The sequence below is a fragment of the Schistocerca cancellata genome, chromosome 5, assembly GCF_023864275.1.
Source record: "Schistocerca cancellata isolate TAMUIC-IGC-003103 chromosome 5, iqSchCanc2.1, whole genome shotgun sequence".
Classification (NCBI taxonomy): Eukaryota; Metazoa; Arthropoda; class Insecta; order Orthoptera; family Acrididae; genus Schistocerca; species Schistocerca cancellata.
This window is the reverse complement of record NC_064630.1, coordinates 477,480,816-477,501,520: the sequence shown is the minus strand read 5'-3', so window position 1 is coordinate 477,501,520 and position 20,705 is coordinate 477,480,816. Positions and strand designations below refer to the sequence as shown.

At 44.4% G+C, this 20,705-nt stretch overlaps 1 protein-coding gene across 1 annotated transcript in view; it reads left to right on the top strand.

Annotated features, from left to right (window-relative positions):
* Positions 1-596: 596 nt before the first annotated feature.
* LOC126188412 (methyl farnesoate epoxidase-like) overlaps positions 597-20,705 on the top strand; it is a 162,028-nt gene continuing 141,919 nt past the window's right edge. Inside the window, exon 1 of the mRNA XM_049930015.1 lies at positions 597-723. Within this exon, the coding sequence (XP_049785972.1) occupies positions 615-723 (109 nt within the window). The 5' untranslated portion in view covers positions 597-614. The remainder of the gene's footprint in view (positions 724-20,705) is intronic.

Below are 20,705 nucleotides of genomic sequence, written 5' to 3'. Positions count from 1 at the left end.
TACAAACCAAGAGGCAATATATGTTTAGGAAGACCATTAAAGAGATGTCTTGAACAATTTTGAGGGTGACTGAACGGACCAAAAGAACCAATTTTTAATGTAGATGTACGTGTATGACTAAAAGAAGGAATGGTTAATAGGAGATATTCTGAGGCATCAAGGAATCCTCAGTTTGGCAGTAGAAGGAAATGGGAAGGGAGGGGTGGGTGAGGGAGGGTTATAGGGGGAGAGTAAGGTTTAAAAACAGTAAGCAGATTCGACTGAAACACGCTCGCGTCTTGTACTTGCGGTGTATAAACGTAGATGTAGAAATGGAAGTAGAAACTATAAGGCAGAAAGTGCGTAAATGGAAGTCCTCCACCTGGATCGGAAATGGTCAGAGTGACATGCAAACTAGGCGTTATTTTGGAGCTGACAGATATGGATAACACGAGGGAAAGAGCCATCTGTCCTCGCTAGCGTCGAAGAGTGCGTCAGCAGTGTCGGCAAGCCGTGCAGCAGCGGGATTGGGTGAGCTGTGCCCCACTCCCCTCCCTGCCCTGCCCTCCACGACGGCTCTGGGCGGACGGGCTGTCGGTCGCTGGACGCGGCGTCAGTCCAGTGCTTGTCGGGCGATGGGAAGAGACGACATGCTTTCTCTGGTGCTGCCTCTGCTGCTCGCCGCGGTCGCCCTGGCCGTGTGGCTGCGGGGGCAGCTGAGGCGCCCTCCGCGATTCCCGCCTGGTAAGGCGCCACCTGCTGATGCAGAACGTTCTTACTGAAGGCCCCTACACACACACCAACCCTTCGGCCGATAGACCACCCGATCAATTTCATGTCAGCCTGCACACGTCCTGACCGACTGCACTCAGCGATTACAGTGCCGCAGCCCCTATTGTTGTGACTTGTTAATCTTAAATTCATTGTTTATGTTTTATGAGGTTCCGCTTGGTTTTACACAGAAACAAAAACGGGGGGTTTCCCCTGGCTATATTAGAGGTAACAAGGGCAAACAAAAAACAGGCTGAGAGAAAGCTGTGGGCACGGAAGTGGCTAATGCAATGAATGACATTTATCTAGTTATATTACTTAACCCTTTCAGTCCCTCTGGCTACAATTGTGTATCTTAACTTTTACTGTGTCATAATTTCAACAGAAGTATTTTTCCCCATGGAAACCTCAGGTATGCATTTGTGAATGTTTAACCTGAATGAGATTTTCACTCTGCAGCGGAGTGTGCGCTGATATGAAACTTCCTGGCAGATCAAAACTGTGTGTCGGACCGAGACTCGAACTCGGGAACTAGCCTCTCGCGGGCTAGTGCTCTACCAACTGAGCTACCCAAGCACGACTCACGCCCCGTCCTCACAGCTTTACTTCTGCCAGTACCTCGTCTCCTACCTTCAAAACTTTACAGAAGCTCTCCTGCGAATCTTGCAGAACTAGCACTCCTGAAAGAAAGGATATTGCGGAGACATGGCTTAGCCACAGCCTGGAGGATGTTTCCAGAATGAAATTTTCACTCTGCAGCGGAGTGTGCGCTGATATGAAACTTCCTGGCAGATTAAAACTGTGTGCCGGACCGACACTCGAGCTCGCGACCTATGCCCTTCATGGGCAAGTGCTCTACCAGTCCTGAGTACGAGTCTCGGTCCAGTACACAGTTTTAATCTGCCAGGAAGTTTCAATGTTTAAGTTTATCGTCATGTGCAAGTGCTGCCAACTGTTGAGCATCGCAATGAAAATATCAGCAAGTCAGTATAGTAATGTGTAGCAACTCATAACCACCAGAGTACATGGATGTCGTTGGTGCACTATATTCCACTGTCTAATTTAATATTGTTATTATTATTTTGCAGGATAACTATTGAATGATCGATTTACTATTTATCACAATAGAGAATATTTCATCATCATCATTTCCTTGGGCCTTTGTCCCACTTCAACGTGGGGCCGACCATGTTACTATTTACGTGGCAATGTTCGTGTCAGTAGGTGGTTGGATGCCCTTTCTGTCGCCACCCTGTACCCCCCGGGACGGAATTAGTGTACCCCAGTTGCCTGCGTCAAGTGTAAGCCATCAAATAGTGCGAACGTTTTGAAATGTCTCAGAGTCATGTAACTGAGGGGGGAACATGGGGATCAGCCTAGTATTTACCCAGTGGGATGTGGAAAACCTCCTAAAAACCACATCCAGGCTGGCCGGCGGCCCTCGTCGTTAATGTGCTAGGCGGATTCGATTCGGGGCCGGCGCGCCTACCTGAATCCAGGAAGCAGTGCATTAGCGATCTCGGTTAACCTAGCGGGTCACAATAGAGAATATTTCGTAATTAGTTATTTCACTCCATAAAATTAAACCAAATACACAAAGTATGTTTTGAAAACGGGTAAATATTTTTGTTTAATCTTGCGTAAGAATCATTAAAAAATCACCTAAGAGCATAGCCAAATAAAGAAAAATTTTCCTTCCTCCAGAAAAAATTCAGGTCTGGAAGGGTTAAGGAGCGAGAATCCGACGATTTTCGTAATTATCTAACAACGGATGAAACATGCATTTCGGCACTGCTGAACATCATCAAACCATTCTTAATGATAAACAGTACAGTCGTGAGAGAGGCTGTAAGCTGCAAGGAGAGGTTGCTAGCTACGATTTCTGTTTAATAACAGAAGATAAGAGGACCCCAAATTCAGTGCTATTGTATTCCCACAATTATCTACCAAAATGATTCCTGAAACCTGCAGTGTGGTTTTTATTTGACTGAGGAAACGCATCGTGGTGAAGCAAGATAGATAAAACAAAAGATGTTCACGTAAACATTAATAATTTATTTATATATGTAGCCTAGAGGATGACCGGTAAATCAAAGAAAACGTTTCACATTCGAACAAGACAGACTACACACGGTGCTGGTGCACATCATCTAATGACATTTGGCGACAGTTAGAAATGGAAAAAAAGCTCACTTTGTTCTTCATAGCACAGGACTTGGATATAGAATGGGCCTCTTGTAACACTTACATCAATGAAGCATGGGCGTTTATTGGATTAACGTCCATTAAATGTCGATAGGTCGGTTTATAGATTTTGTTTCCGACAAGTATCGACAATAAAACCTATAAACAGAGATAGAAAAGATGGACTGACTTTTATTCTCTCTATTATGCCCCACGAAACCATTATGAATGCATTAAAAAAAAGTGCTTCACTTTTTGTATCTATATTGCTATACTTGTCGCATGTAGTGTGCCACAAACGTCTCTAGTCCTTAAATTTCTTCGGAAACTCTGTCACAGTTTCGTCCGCTTCGCACTCTCTAGAGCACCATTGAATCCCGCATGCAGTGACAAAAGATGAACTTTTGTCGGGCGGTTGGCACGACAGCACTAAACACCTCATAATTTGTTAGATGAAGTGGTGGGAGGCTACGGCTGTCATGTGTACACACGGCTATTGGCGTAGATGACGCTGAGAAAAGTAATTTAATATAAGACATATGGGGCCGCATATGTCGCGAAATACCCCAGAACTGGATAACAATGTTGAATATGTGACGTCACATCCAAAATACAGAGGGTATTCTCAAGCGCATTCGTGAAGGGGTGATTGAGCTACTCAACAATTCCACTCAAGCAGAAGGTCCAAATTTCGAGAGTCTGCTGTAAATATGATCTGTTGTAAACATAGTTCAAGGAAAAGAAGTCTTGTAGGTTACTACGGTAACAAGTTAAAAAGTTTAGTACTTACATACATTTCAAAGACAGTGGAACTCGTGACTGACACAACGAAGGCTATAAGATCTACTTGCAAATATTAGAGAAAGTATGAAACTGCGTTGCATGGATCGTGCCGAGTATTTCACCCTTCCCAAATTATACAAATAAATTATTATATTTACAAAACCATTTATTTGTGAAAATAACATACCAAAGTGAACTACTGTTGGTAGCCTACTTGACTTGTGTACAAGTTTAATATTTTGCTGCAGTGTTTCAGAAAGTCATTACTAATACCGTATATTAACGTGGAAAGACACTCTCTCTCTTTCCAAGCATTTATCCAGACTTGCGCGGTCTGCAGATTAATCTGATATGGCATGTTAATTTTAAAGGGTGACTGGATGCCCTTCCTGTCACCACCCCATACCCCCTGGGAAGGAATTAGTGTACCCCAACTGTCTGTGTCTAGTGTAATCCATGGAACAGCGCGAATGTGTGTAGATGTCTGCGAGCCTTGTAACTGAGGCGGAACATGGGGACCAGCCTGGTATTCACCAAGTGGGATGTGGAAAACCGTCCAAAAACCACATCCAGACAGGCCAACTCACCGGCCCTCGTCGTTAATCCGCCCCCGATCCGGGCCGGCGCCCCTACCAGAGTGCAGGAAGCAGCGCGTTAGCGCTCTCAGCTACCCTGGCAGGTACGGAAAGACTCTAACAGCATCTAATTTCACGGAATTGCAATTTGATTAGTTAAGTTTATGATTGTGCGAATCCTTTGTTCGCCTGTGGCTGTTGTATTATAAAAATAAACCGCGATTTTATTGAGAGAATTGTGTAATACAGGCTACTTCAGTTTCATCGTAAGTAATTATGAATAAAAATGCTACTGAAAAATTTGAAACATTGTAACTGATGTTAGAAACATCTTCATACAGATGTAATGGCACAGTTTATAACCATAGTGCACGTATTGCACTTACAATTAGGCTTAATCATGTATGGCCACTATGAGAAATGTAACATGCCACATCCTTCCGTACTAAAGCAAATAAAATGGGTACACATATGGAAAGTTATCTTGTGTGTTTGCAATCAAAGTTATCATTTACTGTTTCCTGCACGAATCCCTTTGCACATGTGCAAGGCTATGGAGGTTTACAATTTTGATAGCAAAAAATCCAGGGCATTTACTTCAATATTTGTGTCCGATTTCTATTTTTATCAACGTTTTCCATTCACATTCTTCTTTTTGTCCTTGTTTTCTTTACAATGAACCCAATGATGATGTTAATTATAGTCTAAATTTTATACCGTACTTATTACCAGCCTTCCACACTTCCTATATTTCGAAGACTTGCTGTTCTAGTCATCTTAAGAAATGGTAAGAAGTCGAAACCAGTAATGATAGTAGTTGTGTAACTTGAAGCAGACATATATAATAAAGAAACTCACATTTATTTCCAATTCTTGGTGTTCACGACGAAATTATGATCTTCAGATATGTTGGATAAGGCTGTTGTATTCGAACAGCTTATGTTAACTGAATTACCGTGTATCACCACGTCGCAAACCCGCATTCATTAGAGGCTTCTCAGTTTCGTATACCTAAAGATATTTATGTGTGTGTGAATTCCTAAGGGACCAAACTGCTGAGGTCATCCGTCCCGAGACTTACACATTACTGTAACTTAAGCTAAGAACAATACACACACCCATGCCCAAGGGAGGACTCGAACCTCCAGAGGGAGGGGCCGCGCAATCCGTGACACAGCGCCTCAAGCCCCGCTGTCACTAGTGCGGCATATGTATTTACCAGTATTTAATTATTGACCTTTCAATAAACTCTAATTCAGTAGCAGATTTCTTTTTCAAATCGAGAAGAGAGCGGAAGATGAACCTGTTCAACCAAATGTCTCGTAACTGTAAAACAATCACACTTCGTCTTCAATATCGATAACTTCCAAAGACTATCTTTGATATTAAGTAACGTAATTATCTCTCGACTAACTAATAATAATGCAACTAATAGCTGGTATGCCGCAAATAGTTGACCTCACAAAACAAGACGACTGTCTGATTCCATCAGTAAAAAGTTTTGATATATTTGAATCAAATTCCAAAGGTTATACTGACCACTATTCTTCACAATATTCCCGTAAAACGTTTCTCAACTTCGTTAATATCAGTCATTGCTCGATATTAGTTCCCAAATAGAATAGTTATTTCAGCGTCACTCTATTCGCTTCTAATTAGACGTACGTAATGGTACGTGTAACACACAGAAAGAGACAACATTCGCAACACCACATAATACTTAAAAAGTGAATAGCTCCGTCTTATATAACTTCGCTCAGGTGGGGAAAGATGACGATGTTTCAGTTATAAAATTTGAATCTTTACAAATTTTAATACATTTACGAGGACGTAGTCAAAAGTAATGTCTGAATGTCTGAAAACTCTTACAACTTTTTACACAAAGTAAACTTCATCGCCATTCGACATCTTTATTCTTTACATCGAAAAATTTACTTCTCAACATGGTTATCCTGGCGACGAACATATTTCTCCCAACGAGAGACCAGTTTGTTGACGCCTTCACTATTTATTGTTTGACTTTGTTGCCGAGGCAACAAAGTCACCTCTGCTTAAGCCACTTCCTCATTATCAAAGCGAAGTCCTCGAAGATGTTTGTACGTTTTAGAAACAGATGAAAGCCGGATGAGACCATGTCGGGTCTGTATGGAGAACGATCGATGATAATGGATCCAAGGCGTCGGACTGTTGCAGATGTCGGAGCGTACGTCTGTGGTCTGGCATTGTAATGCGGAAAGAGATGGTGCTCCATGTGAAGAACGAACTTTTCTGCTGTTAGGAACTCGGTTAGAGAACGCTATTTCTCACGCGCCGACGTAGTTACGTTAAACACTGCCATCTTACACGCTAGCACAGTGGTTCCCAACCTGGGGTAATTATCCCCTGAGGGGCCAAATGAAATTTTCTGAGGGGTAAAAACTTAAACGATTCGATTCTATGTCGGTTACAAAACTAAAATATTTTCAAAAGATCATCACTATTGTTGCAATTTTGTAAGACTAGTTTTGATTAGATAAGTTATCAGTAATTACTTTGTCTCAGTTAGTACCATTAATGCGGTGGAGATCCATCCACTACGCACATGTATTGTGCTTTGTCGAATACATGAGCCGGCCACTGTGGCCGAGCGGTTCTAGGCGCTTCAGTCCGGAATCGCGCTGGTGCTACGGTCGCCCGCAGCTTCGTATCCTGCCTCGGGCATGGATGTGTGTGATGTCCTTAGGTTAGTTAGGTTTAAGTGGTTCTACGATCTAGGGCACTGTTGACCTTAGAAGTTAAGTCCCATAATGCTCAGGGCCAATTGAATTACTGTAGTGCTTTACACAGTATTATTGTTATTATTATTATTAGAGTTGTTAGGCACGAAGCATTAACAGCCTGAAGTCGTCCGGTTTCTGCTAGTTCAGAAGTAAGGAGCAGTAAATCTAGTGCACACATATGAACTTGTTTGATTCTGAATGGACTTGCTATGTGCAGGTCAAGCAAGTGACGCAGTGGAGAGGAGTAATGCAGGATAAGTATGTTTTGTAACAAGTGTCGATCCTCACTGTATATAGTTAGCTTTCTTATCTGAGGAATAGTTGTAGGTGGTAATGTGATGCATCATGAATTCCTTCTTCATTCATTCTCTCTCTCTCTCTCTCTCTCTCTCTCTCTCACACACACACACACACACACACACTGGCTAAATACCATTCATATTTCATCATTTTAAAAATAAAAGTGTTCCAAGAAAAGTCTTTCGGAAGGGGGGAGTCAAGAGACGGCAGCGGAGGAGAAGAGGGGGGGGGGAGGGGAGCGGGGTACTCTCTAATGCCTGGTTGCACTTAGGGGTAATGAAAAAGAAAGGCTAGGAGACAGTGCTCTAGCGCCAGAGGGTTGTAATTTGCGTCAGCGAAGTGGGAAAGTCAATGTAGTAACATGGATGACATGACATTGTATTGTATTGAACTGGGGATCAAGAAACTACGGAGAGGCTTCGTCCCCGCCGTAGCCTTCAGTGTCTCACAACCCCACAACAGGCTACAGCAGTGCACACATTCCACTGCCGCTCCACACCGAACCCAGGATTATAGTGCGGTCTGGCCCCCAGTGGACCCCTCGTGGGAACGTCTTACACCTGATGAGTGTAACCCCAAATGATGGTGTACACGTACGTGGAGATAGTGTTTGCGCAGCAATCGGCGACATAGTGTAACTGAGGCGGAATAAGGGGAGCCAGCCCGCATTCCCCGAGGCAGATGGAAAACCGCCTTAAAAACCATCCATAGACTGGCCGGCAACATGACATACTTCATCCAATACTGAGGACAGTATAAAAAATTCGGAGACTTTACTTTTCAGCATGCCCTCGTATGTTTTTTCGGGGAAGTTTGCCTTAGCATTATCTAACGAGATCTTTGGCGACTAACGGTTTTACAATGTCGTCAGCAAATCTCAACGTCTTTGTTCCTTCGCTATGATAATTAATTTTCTCCAAAATTGCTCCTTAGTTTCCTTTCGTGCTTGTGATACACAGTCCATTTACAGCAATGTGATCACCACCTATGTTCGACGTCAACATGCAATAACCATTCACAGAGGGCATGTTGCAGCATTAACAGTGGAGGGTATATGAAGCACGTCGGGGGACGCGGAAAACAGTGCTGTCGTTGTCGCAATGCGGAAATGGAGCGAATTATCTGACGTCCAAAAGATCATGTTCTTTGGCCTTCGGACCAAGTTTGGAAGCATTTCTGATACGACAAATTTTTCAAACCGTTCACGTGCCTCCGTGGTTAAACTGAACTGTGCATGGCAAAATGGCGCTATCAAAAATCGGCGCCGAGGTAACTGTGGTGCACCATGGGGAATGTTTTCGTGGCATTCCCTGGGTGATCTCGTCATTCTAGAAGGTACAAAGGATCAGCACATGTATGCATTATCCTTGAGGTCCATGTCTCCTCAACGACCGTTTAGCGAACGGTGGTGTGTGTAGGCCTCGGCAGTAGGCGCCTTGTACATGCTCCCCTGCTGACTACTGTTCGACGTCGATGAAGTCTAGAATTTACAAGCCAGTACCTCAATTGGACGTCCACTGAGTTGCGACAGCTGACTTCTTAAGATTAATCGCGTTTTAAGCTCCATCAGATGGCCGTTAGCGTATTACAGCGTGAAACGTCTGAAAGCATACATCCTGCAACAATCGTCGGAAGAGTTATGGTCTGGGGAATGTGTTCATTCCATTCCCTGCGTGACCTCGGCGTTCTGGAAGGCACTAACTATCAAGACAAGTATGCGTCTATCCTTGGGGACCATGTCCACCCCCACGTGCATTCTGTTATTTCCTCGGCACGATGACATCTACCAACAGGACAATACAACGCGTCACACAGCTCGCAGCGTACGTGCGTTGGTCGAAGAGCACCAGGATGGGTTTACCGTACTTATCTACCCGTCAAACTCTACGAATTCAAACCCAGTTGAGAATCTGTGGAACCTCCTCGATTGGGCTATTCGCGTTATGGATTCTCAACCCAGAACCCTAGCACAGCTTGCCACGGCACTGTAGTCGGCATGGCTCCAGCGGTCCGCACTGCAGAAGATGGTTATTCAGGCTTTTCACCAGGACAGCGTATGAGTTAATTGTTAACATGGCGGATAGGCTACAACCCCAACTCACAGACTACGCCCTTCCTTTCACGTCCTTCGGTCGTCATACCGAGCGGGGTGGTGCAGTGGTTAGTACAGTGGACTCCCATTCGGGAGCCGGCCGCTGTGGCCGAGCGGTTCTAGGCGCTTCAGTCCGGAACCGCGCTGCTCCTACGGTCGCTAGTTCGAATCCTGCCTCGGGCATGGATGTGTGTGATGTCCTTAGGTTAGTTAGGTTTAAGTATTACAAAGTCTAGGGGACTGATGACTTCAGATGTTCAGTCCCATAGTGCTTAGAGCCATTTGAGCCATTTTAACCCATTGGGGAGGACGAAGGTTCAAACCCACGTCCCGCCATCCTGATTTAGATTTTCCGTGGTTTCCCTCAATCACTCTAGGCAAATGCCGGGATGATTCCTTTGAAAGGGCATGGCTGACTTCCTTCCACATCCTTCCCCAATACGCTGGGACCGATGACCTCGTTGTTTGGTCCATTTGTCGAAATGAACCAACCAAACACCAGACCGATCGTCATAACTGCAAACAGAGTGATATGGCGCCGCGACTTTTGGGAGGATGGCGGTCCAAAATCCAGTCCGCCCGTGAAAATTTGGGTGTTCCAGAATTTCTCTAAATCACTTAATGCCAACGCCAGACTCGTTTCCTCAAAAGGCTCGGTCGCCTGAGCTTCTGTTTCATCTCTAATGATCTCGTCGCAGACAAGAAGTTGAACTATAATCGTCCTTCCTTCTTTCTTATAACTGCAGCGTAGATTCTGTACGTAATGTAGATAATTTTGCTCCCTCCCCACTCCCTCCACCTTCGATCCCTGATATCTTCAGAATCTAAGAGAGTGTATTCCTATCAACATTGTAAAAATGCTTTACTTTACAATTGCCATAAATGTAGCTTTACTTTTTATCAGTTGCTATATATCTCCGGAATCCTTAAGTGATCTTCCCGTAGGTTGGTTCTACCAGTCGTTAGATTCTTCGGTAGCGAAGTGGTGGTAGAAGTTTGCAGCGAGAACTTATTAAAACGACTATTCGGTAACGCTCATATTTTTTAGCAAGTGCCTTCTTCGGCATTGAAATTACTAGGACCTATGTTTTTCTTGAGAGTATTATGTTTTATTATGACAAATCTTACAACTCACCTCAATAATTCTGCAGGAACATCGTGTATCTCAGGTCCCTTGTTTCCACGTAGGTCTTTCAGTGTTTAATCAAATTCTTCTTGAAGTGTTGCTTATCCCATTTTAGCTTCATGCACTTCCTCTTCTTTTTCCAAAATACCCTCTTCATATTTCTTTTCTTTACATAGCCCTTCTACACATTGCTTTAGTATTTCAGCCTCATTTTTTGCGTGGTACTTGCTGAGATCTTCGTTATCGTACAGCTAGTTCCCTTTTCTCTGAAATTTTCGTTAATTTACCAACATACGACCGCTATGTTTCCTATAATGATACATGAAAACGTCCCATAAATATTCCCCAGATCATAATCTTGTACACACCGCCTCCTCCGACAATAGCACAGTATCTTTCTCTGAATGTTGTATCGGGACAAGCTGACAACCTTCCACCCTGTAGGCCAGGAAGCCAGATTCATTGGGGAACGTTAACAATAGGAAGCCAATATCATTTCAGTTTCCAAACTGTACAGTAAATTCCAGTCATTTTCATAAATTCATAGTGTTTAGATGGGTAGATTCACCTTCGAAGCGCCGTATGCTGTATGTAATGTTTGCCGAACTGTTGTCGTAGACAAGAGGTTGGTTGACAAATGGTCAACAAACTCGTCTACATCAAGGATGGGGAGCGAGAACGATCGTATCTTTTTCAAAAGGAACATCGTAGCACTTGATCTCTCAGGTTTCCCCCTCGTCAGTGGTGTACTTCTGAGTGATGTTTTTATTTCATAAGCAATATTTCTATGGCCGATCAGTTGCTCCTATTCAGGTTGGAGTCCAGGCAGTGAGTACACATAGCAATGCAACTCGCAACACCTGAAGAAAATGAATGTGTCCGTCATCGAAATATTGTGCGTAGAATGAATATAACAGTTCTACTCAACACCAGGATGCATACCATTATTTCCACATTCATGAGTATACTTTTACAGAAACATAAATTTGGAAGCTTGGGTATGTATCTGAACTGCTTTCACCACTCGACCATTTCGCTATCTGAGAGTGGGTACCCCCTGGTTGCTTTGGGCTCTGAGATACAGCTCTGCAGCAGTCTCCACAGCTATTATTCCCAGTAGTATCATAAATTCACTCACGATATATTTTCACCAGAGAGCTTGTGAACAAAGAACAAATTTTGCCGTTAGAGAAGCACCACACATAAAGAAAGGCATCAGCTCCTTGCCGTACACGACCATGATAGCAGTGAGTTAAATATGTACAAGGAAGGAAGGAACAAAGATTGGGTTTAACGTCCCGTCGACATCGTGGTCATTAGAGACAGAGTAAAAGCTCGCATTGTGTTAAGGATGGGGAAGGATATCGGCCGTACCCTTTCAAAGAAACCATCCCGACAATTGCCTAGAGTAATTTAGGGAAACCACGGAAGATGTAATCTGGATGGCCGGACGCGGGTTTGAACCATCGTCTTCCCGATTGCTAGTTCAGTGTGTTAAAAGGTTCGCCACTGCGCTTGGTAAAATATGTACAGATAGCCAGTTAGTACCATTACTTGCCAACTTTACTAATTCACTCTCCATAACACTGTTGAACCACAGAAAAATATTCTAGCTGAATGTAAAATTTATTGAAGCGTCTCCTTGGCCACCTCCAAGACAAGCTAAGGCAGACACTTAAGCAACGTCTGCATTGGAATGTCAAACAGATAGGGGATCTGATACTGTAAACAGCATGACATACAACCGAGGCCACTGATACACATCGCTCGAGTGAGGTATCTGAATCACCAGCTCGGCAATATGACCTCACTGTGAAGGGAGCATAATATTCTGCCAACTTGGAGCCTTCTACCAGCTGCCCTCTGGAGGCCAAACTGATAGAGTTTGACGCGCTGTTTAACTGTAACTGTTCTGGGGAGGTGCGCTAGTTGCTACAACACGAATTGCATCTGTAAACCTAGACAAGTGTCCATCGCGTTCCTCTGGTGGAGAGGCCATGACGTAACTCTGCACAACCACCACCGTTCAATGCAGAGCTCCAGTGAGCTTTCTTGAGTGCGTCCTAGTAAACCGAGTCATCACGCTGTTGAGCGTCACTGCCGAACGCGCAACTCCTGCCATCAACTGCGCTTGCTACCTAGCTTCACGCCGCTTATACTGTGCTGGCAGCCCTGACCATGCTGATAACCTCGAGACTGCTGAGATGGACGCATCAACACATCCCGATCCCACATGCCACTTCTACTGCGTCCACTGCTGCCACAGAGAACATGATTCAAATGCAAAACTGTAAACAGTAAATGTGTAAATCGATAGTACTGTTTCATTAGCACCCCAGCGTGAACAACAGGCCTTTACCACTGCACTCCACACTTCGTCATCATGCAATACTGGGAGTCCAATCCCACCAACACCTACAAGACTTCATTAATAATCCTCTGCAGACGTCGTGAGAAATGCGACTCGATAATTTGAGAGAACATTTACAAACATTGGGCCAAACATTTCACAGATATAAGTACATGTGTACTAACAAAGGCAGTTTCTTCTACTGAAGTTAGTATTGGATTGTAACTACAAATTCACAAATAATTTGGAAACAATGGACCATTGCTTTTTTTTTTAAAAAAAATTCTTTATTCATTTATTATACTTATACATGTTAACCCACTACCTAAATACATTAGTGGATCCTAATTTCATAATTTACATTTTTGTAACTATTGTTTCTACACTACAGGTAAGTACTTATAATTACTCTACCACTACAAGGATCTCTAGCCTTCCATTGTTTATTTTTTGCCTATGTTTAAGTATTAATTATTATATATCTTTCTCTGTAATCTGTTATTAAGATACATTTAATTTATCCTACTAGCCTATGCTACCTGCAGCGTTACAGGTGTGCCAGTGATCTATAAATCTGATTGTCGTTGGCCTTGCCCACGGAGCTAACCCCAGTGGGTGTGCCCAAGGCACTGGGCTGGCCGATGACTTCGTTTCACTGAAGTGCTATACTAAGAAGTTTTATCCTATCTTTCTACACACTAACCTAATTTTTATATCTAATGTCTCAATTGGTGCGTGTCTTGATCAGTGGTGATGCACACCCTCTCCCCCTAATCCAAGGCAAGTCGGATCCCAGCCATGAAGCGGCTGGCCAAGTCCAAGCCAGGCGGAACAGGGAAGGTGCACGGTGTCTAAATCGGTATGATTTTCAGTGGTTGTTCCTTAGAAATTCCCTAAGGACCTTTTTCAGATCTCATCTGAAAGCTTATTTAGGAGACTGAATGTGTCCTCTTGCCTAAGCAGGTGGTGCGTGTCGATTTTTGGAAGTTGTTGTCTTAGTTGATTTCCTACGTCATCGAAGAGGGGGCACTCATGCACAGGTTCTGGAGTGCCCTGCACAGCGTCACAGTCACATGTTGGTGTAGCCCACTTCCCGAACCGACAAGGGTATGTCGGGTAGGGCCCACATCCAGTAAGGAGGTGCAGCAATCCTCTCACAGGCTTGAAATATGTGAGCTTTAAGCGTTCCTCTATGTCCGGAAACAGCTCACAGGCTCTGCGCCCCGTTTCCTCATTATTCCACTGATCCTGCCACAGTTCTAACCCTCTCCTTTTTATTGCAAGCTTGTCCCCAACGTAGACCCCCATTATTTCCATTATTTCTTCCTTCCTCTCCTTCTTCACCCAGTACCAGGCAGCCTGCTCTTTAATTTTGATATGTAGTGGACAGATCCCCATTAGCACTAGAAGCGCCCCTCCAGGAGTTCTATAAGCTCCAACGGAATGCAGGAGCATATTGCGCTGCACCCTTCTTACGGCCATGGCAGGCATGACCCTCGTGAACCTGTGTGCTCAGACCACTGATCCGTATCCTACTATCGATGTTAGGATGCTGTTGTGGTAAAGTTTCATTGGGTTAGGTGGGAGATGGAAACGTTTGTGACCTATTCCGATAAGGTTGTTTAGCAGTACCAGAGATCTTTGTGATATGGTATCAATGTGTGATGTAAAGTTCCACCTCTCATCGATGACTACACCTAGATATCGGGCCTCACGGCGTCTAAGAACTGGTGAGCCGTTAATTTTTACGGTTGGATTTCTAGCAAGTTGACCTTTGAGTAACAGATATGTTGACTTACTAGGCGCAATTGTCATTTTTGCCTTGCGGCACCATGCTGTCAGAATAGTTATGACTCTCTCTACTTTGGGCTCTAAGTCCTCACTGCTCTTTAGGTCTTCCAGAAGTGGCTCCATACTGATGTCCCAAAAAAGAGGTCCCAGGACAGAGCCCTGAGGACATACTTTGGTTACTTTCTTACTGACTTTTCCGCTAGGGGCCGATAGCCAGACCTCCCTGTCTTCACAATAGCTCCACAGACAGCCATATAGCGGCCCTGGATAACCCTTCTCCCGCAAGGTTGTCAAAGGTGCCACTGATATCCACCATGATGCCGACGACAATACTTGTGCTTGGCAGAGACACAGACATCGGCAGCCAGGGCAACTGCGTCAGACACCGACCGACACGACCGGAATCCGAACTGTCTATCACTCATCCCGCACAGTACATGGTGTGCTGTCAGTCTGTCTGCTAGCAACCTCTCAAAAAGTTTGCCCAGTAAGTCCAATAAACAGATGGGTCTCTATGACTTAATTTCTGTGGGATCTTTTCCCAGACCGTTTTTGATTATTGCTTTTTTCAAAATTGCTGGGAATTTCTCGAGTTGTAGACACTCGTTGTACAACTTAGTGAGAGATGCCACCAGCTGGGAGGCAAGGAATTGTACCACCTCTGCTATAATGCCGTCTGCGCCAGGAGCCATACCCCTCTTAAGGGCCTTGATTTGGGCAGCTACTTCTTCTTCAGAGAAAGGGGAGCTCATATTGTTGTTCTCATAGGCCCTTCGGTCTTTCCTTCTGATTCTTTTTTGTTCTTCTGTGTCCTCTTCCTTGGCGGTTTCCTGCGAAGTGTCTATCATCCGGTCCCCATCCCTGATGGTGGATAACACTATAGGTGATCTTATTTTTTCCTGTGCAAGTTTTGACGGGACACCCCAAGCGTCTGTAGACAATTGGCTTTGCACATAGTTTCCCCAACTCCGCATCCTGACTACCCTGAGCTCCTGTTGAAATTAGTCTTTGCTCTCTCTATAGACTTGCAGCCATCGTTGCTTTTCTTCCCAGACAACACTCCGCTGGTAATACCTCTTCGCCCTCCTTACAGCCTGGTGCATCTGTCCCAGTTCGGCAGACCATGGTGTGGGGGAGGCTGCGACAGCTCTCCTCCTGGTTGGTACAGCTGCCTGTACTGCCCTGATAATTGCTTGTACCAGTTCTTCGGGGTATTCCTCCACGTTTTCATCACCATCTGGCAATATCGGGATGTCGCACTCCGTTGCTAAGCGGTCCAAGTTTGTCTTACTATAATTAAACTGTATCTCTCAACCTATGTCCCAGTGGCACTTCCTGTCCTCTATAGTAAAGGTTACTAGATTGTGTTGTCGTTATCCTGTCCCATACTTTCCAGTCTGTGATTTTTGTGACAATATTTGGCGTTACTAATGTAACGTCAATGTTTGTTCCTTCCCCCCCCCCCTTCCGCCAGAGGAGGTGGGGTGTTCCCTTGCATGTTGGCGGCCACAAGTTGCAGTACCATGATCGTTTCCTCTGCCTTTTCCCTTCGGTCGTCTTGAGTGCCACTGAACCATAGGGGGGACTTTGCGTTTATGTCTGCCATCATTATAAATTTACCCCCCCCCCTCCCCACAATGCCGTGGCTACTTGTGTTAACTTATCCAAGAATTCATCTATTCCTCTTCCATATTGGAAGTACATGTTGATGACGTATAACACTCCTGATAGTGATTGTAGCTCCATGACATTGCAGTGATGATTGGAAAACTGCGCGAGGACTGTGGTTCTTAAAGCTCTGTTGGTGATTATGACTGCGGCCTTTGGTTCTGCTCCACAGTAAATCACTTGCCAATTGGCATTCATGAATGGGATCCACCCAGCTTGGGAATACGGCTCCTGCAGACAGAGCATGTCCAGACTCTTCTCCTCCACCACGTTTCAGAGTTCCTGCAGGACTAATTTACTATTGTGACTGTTAATCTGTCCCACGTTTAAACGGCTCACGTGGAAAATATGTATGGATGTGTGACTCTGGCCAATTCCTAGTCCAATCGTGGGCTACTCTTCCGTTTGTGACAACAGATTGGTTGTACAGTTTATCAAGATCAAATTTTTCGTTACGTCTTTCAAACACTTTTTAACCATGTGCCACAGCGTCCCAAAGTCAGTGGGGAGATTTGTTATCTTGAGCTGAATTCTGTCTACAGCCTCCATTACCGGGAAGGTGATGTCTCTACCGTATTCGTGGCCGAAACGCACTACATGCCTTAAGGCTGTGGTGAGGACAGCCGGCTCCTCTAGATTAGATAACTGCCGAGTGTGCTCCAGGTTGGTGTGTATTCTTGCAGGATCAATTCCCATTCCTCTCTGAGGTGGTGAGCCTGCAGGTGAGCTTGTGCTGCTTACGACATTGCTCTGGACATGTTCTGTAGTACTTGTTTCTTTGCTCTCTTGCATCGGTGAACTCCCTACCACAGGATGCCTTTGTGGCCGTAGTTGATCTTCGGTCGACCTTAGTCCGCTGGGAGGTGAGGGAGCATTTTCCTGATCACAGAGGTCTGTTTGAATGCACACATCTTTCATCACTATTGCGTGAGATTTTAACTTTGTGAATTTTTGAATAAGTTCTCTAAATTTATACGCCCTCATTGCATCCCTCAACCTCTTGCTCGGGGACTTCCTATCGGCTTTCTGTGTGCAGATATAGCCTCAGCCATAATCTATTCGAGCAATTAGTCTTTGCTCTAACATCCTGTAAGTAGGGCAGTTCCTTCTGGTGGTATTGCACGACTTCCTTCCTCTTTTTGTGCGTGGAATGCAAACCCCGGTTTTACTGCAATTTTTTCAGATGTGATCCTCCGCCCCACACCTGGAGCAGGCCGGCTTCCTTTCGCAATGCTTATGCACGTGGTCCAAGACACCACAGTTGTGGCATCGGGGGACTACTAAATAGTCTCTAACATTAATGGCTTGAAATCCAATGTATATTCTCCCCACAGTGGGGAGTTTGCACCACATTTTCCCGGAAACCTCGGCAACGTGATGGACAACATCGCGTTCCCATGGTCCCGTTTTGAAACGAAGCTTAAAGTCATTATTAAAGGTTTCCCATTCCACGTTGTCAAAATTTTGGTTGTACGTGGTCTCGTATATGTCACATTCTTTTAGTGCAACTGGCACATCATACAGGATCACCAGCGGCTTACGCTTTTTTGGTGGTTCGCATTTAATAGCTTTGTTTAGTTTGGGATTTATTTTAGAATTTTGTCGCCGTCCTCTGGTTAGCAGATGAATTAAAAAGTTAGTACAGTATAACCTGATACATTACCGAGTTCTGCTTTACTTCGTCGGCGTTGTCCTTTGCGTGCAGTGGTCACGTTAGATGAGAAGTTGTAGACTATTTCATTTCGTAACATCAACGACCATGGCACTTCATTCAATACCACTAGGGCATGTACTTTTCCAGCGAACTGTATAAAAAGCGAGGCATAAGTAGAATTTATTTTTGAAAATGATGAGACTGTTACAAAAGCTTGAACAGGTGTGAAGACCACACTTTAATTTAAAGTCACAGGAATACTGTCGCGGAAATCAGGTAAAATAAATTAATAATAATTCAATATAGCAAATGACACTATATCGTTCCAGAGCCCTTTTTTAATTCTCAAACTTCTATGATGTATAAATGCAGACTGAAGCGACGAATGAAAATTTGTATCAAGGACAGGATTCGAACCCCCATCGCCTGCTCACTAGGCAGATGCGCTAACTACTATGTCACCTTGGTACAATGGGTTTCTACAACTGCACGGATCTCCCTTTCACGCCTCCATCCTTAGTTGAAATTCCAATTCACGCCTCACCTCTTCGCTGCACCAGGTTGCGTAGGTACGCGGAGACGTTCTGGGGTCGTCCTTCAAATTGGGGTCACGTGAGGATCTCGCGTATGAGGCTCCTTGTGGAAACGATGACAGTCAGGTCGTCTCCCAGACGAAGGCCCAGCAGGGGCGACCCGTACTTCTGGGCAAGATACGTGAACGCCTCGCGCTGCGATCCGAACCTTTCGCTCAGACGGCGGACGACCCCTGTAGTTGCCCACCAGGGGAAGCCATGTCAGACCTGGGGAGGGAACCAGACAGATCTCTGTATGAGTATTCCTTAACGAAGGGATTTTAACACCTTTGTGCAATTTTATAGCTAAGCTATCTTCTACGTTATACCATATTTTCTTGATAGTAGCAGGAGTTTACTGAAATTATTGCCGAAATATTAAATACTACATTCGAATATATATTCACACATGACGTCCCTACAACAGTTCAACTGCATGATGGCCGCAAAAACTAAGAAATGGACACTTTATGAGGAAAAAGATACGATGCACCATGAAGGAATTATCCGAATGGAACAGATATCAGTAGATGTGGCGTATACGTACAGAAAAACAAGTGACTGCAATTACAGAAAAACTGGATGATCTGTTCATGAGAAAGGGCTTTACATATTGAGCAAGTCAATACCGTGTCCGTCACTGGGATTCAGTTCGAAGCGGGACTCATCACTGAAACACTTCCACTCCAGTCAATGAAGTTCCATGCCAAAAACCTGTCTGGAGACACCCTGGACAGTGTGAGATACCAGCCGGACTATCACAGTGCCTGACAACCGGAAGTGATGGTCCACAGTGCCATTTCATTTCATAGCGCGACCCCTTTGGTTGTTATCCGCGCCACCCTTGCAGCACAGTAGTATGTCGACGATATTCTACACCCCATTTTGTTCCCTTCATGCCAAACCACCATGAGCATACATTTCAGCAAGATAATCCAACCGCACACAGCCAGAGTTTCTTCTGCCTGGCTTTGTCCTTGCCAAACCCTACCTTGGCCAGCAAGGTTTCCGCATCTCTCTCCCCCCCCCCCCTCCCCCACTGAGAATGTTTGGAGCATTACGGGCAGGACCCTCTAACCAGCCTAAAATTTTCACGATTTAATCCGACATAATTTTGTATGATATCCCTCAGGAGGACATCCAACAATTCTAGAAATCAATGCAAATTCGAATACCTGCTTGCCAGGGCCAGAGGTGCGTTACTGAGTTGCTCAATTTGTGAAGCTCTTTCTCTTGAATATATCATCCAATTCTTCTGAAACTGCAGTAATTTGTTTGCCTGTACATCAACATTGCGCGTATCGATTTCCATCCCAGTCGGATAATTCCTTCGTTTTGGGTGTTTTTTATATTCTATATTTTTATATTTTTTGTTCTAGAGAGTATGATACTAAAATAAACATTCTCTGTACTTAAAATCAATAATGCTCCTGAAAATAAAGAAGTTACCAAGGCCTGATGCAACTCCTATTCGGTCTTACAGGTAATATGATGTGAAATAGCCCCTTAGCTATCTCACATTAATTGAGGATCTCTCGCTATAATAGACAAGAACGAAATTCAGTTGTACTTAAGGTTAGAAGAAGGTGTGCACAGTATTACAGACCAATATCAGTGATATCCTTCTGTTGTAAGAACTTAGATTATATTATAAGCTCGACCAGTATGAACTACTTTGAGAGAAGGACATTAAACACTCGTATGAAACATACTGTGCGCTATATGCCAAAAACAGAAGTAGTTTGGCCAGGGGGGTGACAGCACGTTTTGTTATTGTACGTTGCATACATTAAGGGCATGCATACGTTCAGGGGCAAACCTGATTGATTTATGACCCTGTGGGGATTAACTGATTTATGACCCCCTTCCATCCTTCTGAGAAACTCTTTGATCTCGCCGACAGCCTTCCTGCCTAGACCACTAAAATAAACCCTCCCGTCCCATTCACTACCCTTGATTTGGAACCTCCTTCCGTCCAGAGAAATTCTGTCGAAAGTCTTTCTCCCTCCCACTTCCAGTTCAATTGAGATTTGCTTCCCCTCCCTTGAATAATGATAATTCATCTCTCCGAGAAAACCTCACCGCTGTTTTTCCCCATCCC